The 8,259-nt window shown below is 29.9% G+C and overlaps 1 protein-coding gene across 1 annotated transcript; it reads right to left on the reverse strand.

Annotated features, from left to right (window-relative positions):
- Window positions 1–408: 408 nt before the first annotated feature.
- Window positions 409–2,817, reverse strand: LOC137836959 (UDP-glycosyltransferase 83A1). The gene is made up of 2 exons (XM_068645770.2): window positions 2,025–2,817; window positions 409–1,639 (listed from the first exon to the last, which is right to left on the reverse strand). The coding sequence occupies exons 1-2, from the start codon at window positions 2,503–2,505 to the stop codon at window positions 765–767; spliced, it is 1,356 nt and encodes a 451-aa protein (XP_068501871.1). The 5' UTR covers window positions 2,506–2,817; the 3' UTR covers window positions 409–764.
- Window positions 2,818–8,259: the final 5,442 nt, after the last annotated feature.

Genomic DNA, 8,259 nt, shown 5'->3' on the forward strand with positions numbered 1-8,259 from the left:
TTTTTAAATATAGAATAAAGGGTAATTTTAATTTTTTTGAAAAATGATAGAGTTTAGGTATGATGCAGGAAGAATTTGCCATAAGATTTTCAAGATGAAATCAGCAAGGGGAGATATTGTCTTTGATGGGCCTTCTGCTCCTACCAAACAGGGTATTGATTTATGAACAAAATTATTTCATCTTTTTTTCTAGAAATACTTATGAGAATCTTATCAAATAGATCCTTAGTCAATTTTGGACAAATTAGCACAAGGGCTTGATCTTAGACCCATCAAATTGGTCCATCTTGAACAAAACATATTTCAATCTTAAGTGTGGTTAAAGCTTTAAGAAAATCAATAGGCATATTGCAGAACAAAAAAGGTTGGATCCTGAACACATTTTAGAAATTATAAGAGAAAAAAGTTGCCTTCTTAAACAAGCAAATACTGAAATTTATATGCAAGCCAATGCTGCAAGAGTGGCAGAACAATAAACATCAGAATCTTATGGTGTTCAAATCGATGCTACTTGGCAACTTTTCAGTAGGTGCATAAATTTCAGTATCCATAACATATGATGGTGTAGACTATAGTGGACTTACTCATATAGTTGATGAGTTCATGGTTACAAATTATGGCATCTACATGATGATTCATGTCTTCTGGGATTTTATTATTGTAACACAACTGAACACAGACAGAAGCACACATAAGGGAAAAGAAAAGGATTCTGAAACCATGGTTAATTAAATTTGGAAAATGCTTTTTACTTTTAACTCGTTTTAAGTTTTTATCCAGCTGATGAAGCTATCTAGATTTTTGTTTGACATACCACCTTGTCCAATGCAAATTTGAACCTTCTCCTTGAAATCTCTAGCCCTTGCTTTCAATTGTTCATCATTCAAAATTTGCTGAATTTTGCTTGTGATTTCACCTTGTGTGATCATGCCACTCCCATTTGGTTCAAGCCCCACTCCTACCTTCCAAACATCACAAAAATAGCTCTTGTTCAGGAACTGATCAGCAAAGTAAGGCCAACACAAGACTGGGATCCCATTGCTGACACTTTCCAGTGTGGAGTTCCAACCACAGTGGCTTATGAAGCAAGCAACTGAAGGATGGCTCAGAATTTTCTTCTGTGGTGACCAACCCACCATTCTTCCACGGTCCACCACCCTTTCTACAAATCCTTCTGGGTATTCAGTTTTTGACTCTTCTGGTTGCACAACCCAAAGGAAAGGCCTATTGGAAAGTTCAAGAGCCAAACACAGTTCTTGGAACTGGGAAGGACTAAATTTTATAGAGCTTCCAAATGCAACATATATGACTGAGTTTGGTGATTGTTGATCTAGCCATTTCAAACAAGTAAGGTCTTGTGTCCAGAAATTGCCCACAGAGTGACCAAGCTGATGGCATGACAGAAGTGGCCCTATAGGTATGATCTCTGGAGCCATAGAAAATGCTGCAGACTCAAGTTCATGAGCTGAATTGCAAAGCAGCCACTCAGTTTTCTGTGTGGACTTTATGTTGTTTACCAAGAGTTGGAAAATATGCCTCTGAGTAGTCTTATTCCCCACACAAACCCATACAAGCTTTTCTGTACTTACACTTGGCATTGCAGGGGATAGTTGAATCACCTGTTTTTCCAATGGAGTTCCTGAATGATTTAATTGTTCAGTAAGACATGAATACTAATGAATATAACATATCTTGATTGTGGTTTCATTTTATGAGAAAAGTTTTCTGCTAAACCATGCTAATTGTAGCTAATATAACATCAATTTATGAAGTTCACAAATCTTGGAAATTTCTTCATAAATAAAGGAGTGTTACATTTAAGTAACATTGTTAATGCATGTGAGTTATATGGGTGTGAGTAGATTAGCTGTGAGGAATAATATCTTTTCAATATGGCATGACATGATACTACTTGATTACTCATGAAACTCTTTATGTTGAATAACTTGATTTGTGTGATCAATATCATTCAGAAAGAAGAAAAATAAACAATAAAGCAAAGAATCAGAGAAGTATGAACTCACCATCTTTGTCTATGATCCCATTATCAATCAACTTTGGTATGCTCAATCCCAACACCAACTGTGCTGCTGATGCAGGACAGAAAGCTGCTCTTCTGATTCCCTTCTTCTCTGCAATATCAAGTGCCCATCCAATGCTCTGATCAGCAAGCACACATGTGATCCTCTCACTCTCTGATCCATTGATGCATTCAATTAGCTCCTCAACTTTCTCTGGCATAACCTTCAACACTGCCCCAGATGATTTTCCTGGCTTTTTCCTCTCTTCTGAGGATTCCAATCCATCAGAAATCCACACTAGAGACATTTGAGATAATAAACCATCCCCACATGGAAGTGCACTCTTGATCCTATCATGGTTTTCTTTGGTGTTCACAAATGTTATTTTTATACCTTGTTTGACCAAGAGCAGTGAAAGCTCCATTAGAGGAATCACATGCCCTTGTTCTGGGTAAGGTACAACCATTACATGTGGCCTTGCCATCCTTATAGTTCTTCCTTGCTATGCAGATTCTCTATGTTCTTGTACACTACTGTGAAACTTAAGTTTGTCTCAAGATTTTTGAAAACCTTAGAAGAAGAAGAATTTGATTCTACCATTTTCTGCAACTACTTGTCTTCATATATCATGGCATGTTCTTGTGGCCTAGTATGAAGACAAAATATGTCTATTACATGAAGTTATCATCCTCAAATAAACAAAACCCATTTATTCAAAGCCAAGGGTGTTGACCAACAAATTAGTGAAAATGAAAATAAACTATCATAACAAATTACAATTCCAACCAACCCATTGCATGAACATGTGCTGCCTCCATAGATGAAAGTAAAGTTAAGACAAATGTTTGATACAGTGACAAAGTTGCATGATTTTATCTACATTGAATAGACTTAATTTGATATGTCAGTGAATTAAGAAATATATTTATGCATGTTATCTGTTTTTAAAAAATTGCTAGGACATTAATATAAAGGGTTTTAAAGATGTTAATATTGAATAATACCATTCCTGCCAAATTAATAGATAAGAGAATCTATTTCTTTTTCAATAATTAAGGGTTTGGGTAAAGTCATGTGCTATAAAAGATTTATTAATGTGATACATTAATAATTAACTAATATACATTTATTAGGTAAAAAATGAATATACATTTATAAGTTCACTTGTTATAAGTATGTTTAAAGCTAACTTGTGTTAGGAAGTATTCAAAATATATATTTTTTTAAATTATAATAAATATGGAAAGGAATTATGTGATAATGATTATATTAGTTTTTTTAAAGTATTCTAAATATCAATGATTTTTTTATATGCTGTATAAAAAAATCACTAAATAAAAATTAATCTTAAAAACAAAAAATAACTAATTATTAAATGTGGACTAAATCATATATTAATTTAGAGAAAAAAAATATTGATATTTTTTTTTATTAATAAAAATTACAAATTATTTTTTAAATTAATATCAAATTAGCTATTAATTAGTTGGTATTTAATTTTTTAATATAAATATATATATATATATATATATATATATATAAAATGTAATCAGTTATTTTTTATTTCTGAATTTTTTTTTATAATTATTATCTACCTGTTCTGTTTGTTGTCATTCCTAATTATTGAGATAAGTAAATTAGAAAAATTTATAAACTTTGCATAGCTGGAAAACAAATTAATATAGAATTGTCATCTACATAAATCATGGAGTATTCAAATTTTTAACTTAGTTGCAAAACTTTGAAAGAGGAAACAGGGGACCATTTTATGGGGTTGCTTTCAAATTTCAATTAATTTAATCATATATAAGACATAATCATCACTGCATATCTCATAAAAAATTGTTTAGCAGTACAATTTTGTTCTGCATTAAACAAATAATCGCTTTCATGCATAATAGAATAATTCAATTTGGTACACAAAATAAAAGGCAAAAACAGACTAGGAAAAATTACATGAAGGTGGTAGTTATCCAAATTCAGAAAAACATTAAGAAAACTGATTATTTTAATATGAACTAAACATAGACACTGCTTTGTTTCTGTATTTTATTATGTTATTTTATTTTGTTCAGATAAAATTTAATTATTGTTGTAATTTTTATTATACACATTATTAGTTTCAACGCTAGTATATTTTTTAATATATAAGTGTGAGATAGAAAAAAAATGAAAATAATATAAATTTGATGCTCTCCTAGGTTCCTATCTGGTTCCAAATTTTGGAAAAAAACACAAAATTGGTATTCATTTGTGGTTTCTACCAATAAAAAACAATGTCGTTTAGCGTTTAATAGTGGATCAAACAAAATATATATATAAATAATTTTTTTATTGAATGTTTAATGAAAAATCTCTATATATTTATCATAACCTAAAACTCAAACTTATAATATTTAAATATGTTTTTAAGTTCAATTTGTATAAAATAGCATATGATATAGAGTGAATTTGTTTAACCTCAAAAGTAAAGTGATTTTAGAAAATGATTATTAATAAATGATAATTAAAAAACATGAATTACTTATCTCAGATTAAATTAAAAAAAAACTTGATTTAATTAAAATTGTCTGAACGTATTTTTGAAAACAACTAAACGAACTAATAAACCAAAATGTTATAAGTTACTCGTTAAAAAAAAATATTTGGATTTATTACAACAAAAATTATGAATAGTGATAAAAAAATAGTCCTCACTAATTAAAATAATAACCGATTTAGTAACTAAATAGCATCAATCAATATTTTTTTATGGTAATTGATTTACTGATTGAATTTAGTGACCAAATTTGTCAATATTAATATCAGTTACTAAAAATAATAACTGAATTTGTAACTAAAATCTGTAACTTAAATATGTGACTAAAATTTGAATTGAATTTGTAATTGAATCTATAACTAAAATATGTAATTGAATATGCAATTGAATTTAGTGACTGAATAACCAAAATCAGTGATTAAAATAATGACTACCAACAAATACTGATTTAATGATTGATTTTAAAATTTTGATTTCGTCACTAAATCGATCACAAATACTTTAATTTTTTTAATTTTAATTTTTTTTCCAAAAAATATAAACTTGATAGATTATATATCTATTGACTACTTTGTAAAATTTCATCATAATAATACTAATTTTACATAAACATTTTTTAAATAATAAAAACATCCAAAAAAATTGATGAGATTCAATGCAAACAATACAATAATAAAAAACACAAAATCTAAGTAAGGAGAATAAAGTTTAAATTCATATTTGAGGAGGTTGAAAGTCAATCTTCTTCATCAATAAATGTAGCATTTTGTTATTTTGTTGAAATTTCTCTCTTGTTATTGAATATTCTATCATGAAGGCCACTCATTTCTATTTCAATTGCAAGTCATTTATTTGTTAACTGTTTAATATTGTCCTTCATTACCTTCACAAATGAATATGTATAATATGTTGTTGTGTGTATGTTGTTTAGTAGATTTTGAATTGTTAATTTACACCTAGTTATGGTCCAAGCTCATTTGATTCTAAATCTCTTTTGAAAGTTTTATTTTCTAAAACCTGTGTTAATTTTAGTTAATTGTTTCGTGATTTAAGTTAGTTGAAAGAGCTTATGTTTAAAGTTTGGTGACTACAACAAGTTTTTCAACCGGTTGATTTATCTTGACAACCGATTGAATTATACTTAGTGTTTTTGAAAGGTTTTAAAAATGATTTGTTTTCTTTTGTCTTTTTTGTAAAGCCAAAACAGTTTGTTATTTCGATAAATGAATTGACTATTTTATGTGATGTCTTTAAAAAAAATAAATAAATCAATTAGTTTGTTTTAAAAATCAATCAAGTGTTTTTAACATAATTTTGTTAAGGATTTTCAAACTGTTTTTAACTATTTCAATTAATAATCAAATAGTTTTAATCACTTCCTAAAGTCTATATAAAGGCTGATTTTTTATCATTTGAAAAATAAGAAGAGAGTTTTATAAAAACTTTTCAAGAGAAGATCAAAGAGCTTTTACTTATTATTGGAGTCTTTGATCATTGCTTGTGTGTGAAGTAGGAATATGAGTTTTCTATTATATTGTTCAACAACTTTGTAAAGTCCAGGTGATTTCCATTTCTTTCATTTGAATATGTAATTATGTGTAAAACAATTTCAGAAATTAGTTATGGAAACTGTGAGTTTGGCTAAAAATGTTGTGTGTTCTTGAGGGGTTCAATATCAACATTTTTTTGTGTGATTTGTAATCTGGTTTTGATTGCATAACGAATTCTTAGTGGTTAGCTGAGGATTGGATGTAACTCTTGGTTAAGAGTGAATAAGTATAAATCTCTTTGTGTGAATCTCTCTTTCCTTACTGTTCGGTGTATTTTGTTGCATTAAACAAACAATTGTTTCGATAAAACAATTGGTTGATTTTTCTTAAAGAATTGCTAATTTGTTAAAGAATCCAGTTGAACGGATAAATCAATTGATTGATTTTACAAATCTTTTCTCTCTCTTCCAATCTTACAAAAACAATTCACCCCCCTCTTGTTTAATTCATACATTCTAACACAATCACATGATAGGATTGTCTCCCGATTGCTTTTGTTGACTCAAGTCCAAGCTCATACACCTTGTCTTTGTTAATTTTGACAACTTTACACCAAAGTTGTAATTCATTAGGTGGAGACACTCCTTTAACATATGTTGATTGGGATGCTTTTTCCCTTGCATGATTATATTCTGCCTATGAACATCAAATAAAAATGGTAACACATTGACAAAAAATATAAAAAAGATACTAATGTTAGACAAATTGACATATCATACTTATTTGTGACTTAAATCCACATGTGTTGATCTTTGATCCACCCATGTTTTATCCTTCTTTCATTGGTGTGTATGACAAAACAACTATAATAGTGTAGGAGATTTTTCATTTAACTTTGTCTAAGATAAGATGAACAAAAATACTGATTTAAAAATGAAAATATGCAATAGAAAACCATTTTTTTTCTCAACTTATATATGAATAGAATAAAAAAATATTAAACCATAAATACAAACAAAACTTACATTACTTTTATTAATGGACCAAGTTTAACAATAGCATGTTGCCATGCAACCATTCAACCAAATTGTGACTAATTAATTTTGTATATCCTATCCACAACCAAATGCCTAGAAGTTTTCATAATACACATTTAGTTCAACTTCAAATTTTTCATACCAAACACAGACATGTAGAAGTTTAACATGAACATAAGTAAACATACTAGTAACTACTATAACATTACACACAAAAATTCAAAGTACTATAATATTACATGGATGCTGTAGTAGGATTCCAATCAATAAATGAACTTAAACATTAATTTGACCAACAATATAAATTTATACAAGTTTTTAAAAATATGGAGTGCTAATAATTTACTAGATTTTCAAAATACAAAGCACAAAAAAAGTTTACTAAATTTTCTCAACGTTGAGAAATGTTAATAAAGCCAGTAGTATAAAGTGAAAGTCCAAATCATTGACAATCTGAAAGCTTAATTTGCTTTTGCAATTAATTTTTTCACTTTGAATGACTTTGATTCCCCAACGTTTGACACGGGTTATCCCACTAGTGCAAAATTCGTAATTTACGACTCTCTTATAAAGACGGTTTGTAAAGAACAGTCGTCATAAGCAAGACAGTGACAATTTCGTTAATTTTTTTAAAATTTTTGGAATTTGTAATGACGGTTTTATTTAGAACCGTCTTTATATGTTAGCTATGTGTAAATATGAAGACGATTCCCTTTGAAACCGTCTTTATATGTTAGATTTGTGAGGGGATACGAAGACAGTTAATTTGAACCGTCTTTATATGTTAGGATAGTGTGGATACAAAGACGGCTATCTTTGGAATCGTCTTCATATGTATGGCTTTCCAATTCCCACGCCCTAGCCCCTCTCTTTCCCTCTCACTCACATTTCACTCTCTAATTTTCTTTTTTCACTCACTCACCACTGTTGTATTTTCCCTCTCCACTCCTCACCCACAGCCGCCCCGTAATAGTCACTCGTCGGCACCACCACGTTGCGTCGGCGCTCCGAGCCACTTCTTCGACGTTTAGCAACGCCATTCTGCACCCACCGCCGTGACCTGGATTGCGTAACCAACGCCATTCCACGGTGACTGTCGCGCCCAGGATTGCCGCAACCAACGACACGGACACCGCCCAATCTCAACTCTGAAGCTCCGCGAGCTAGTGCCA

This window comes from Phaseolus vulgaris, chromosome 4 (assembly GCF_051622355.1).
Source record: "Phaseolus vulgaris cultivar YP4 chromosome 4, ASM5162235v1, whole genome shotgun sequence".
Taxonomy (NCBI): domain Eukaryota; kingdom Viridiplantae; phylum Streptophyta; class Magnoliopsida; order Fabales; family Fabaceae; genus Phaseolus; species Phaseolus vulgaris.

What these genes read in the sequence shown, in the direction of transcription:
- LOC137836959 (XM_068645770.2), bottom strand. Translation starts at nt 2,505, where the DNA reads ATGGCAAGGCCACATGTAATGGTTGTACCTTACCCAGAACAAGGGCAT. An exon ending in TGGGATCATAGACAAAGATG is followed by an intron (nt 1,640 to 2,024) that starts GTGAGTTCATAC and finishes TAAATCATTCAG; the next exon opens with GAACTCCATTGGAAAAACAG.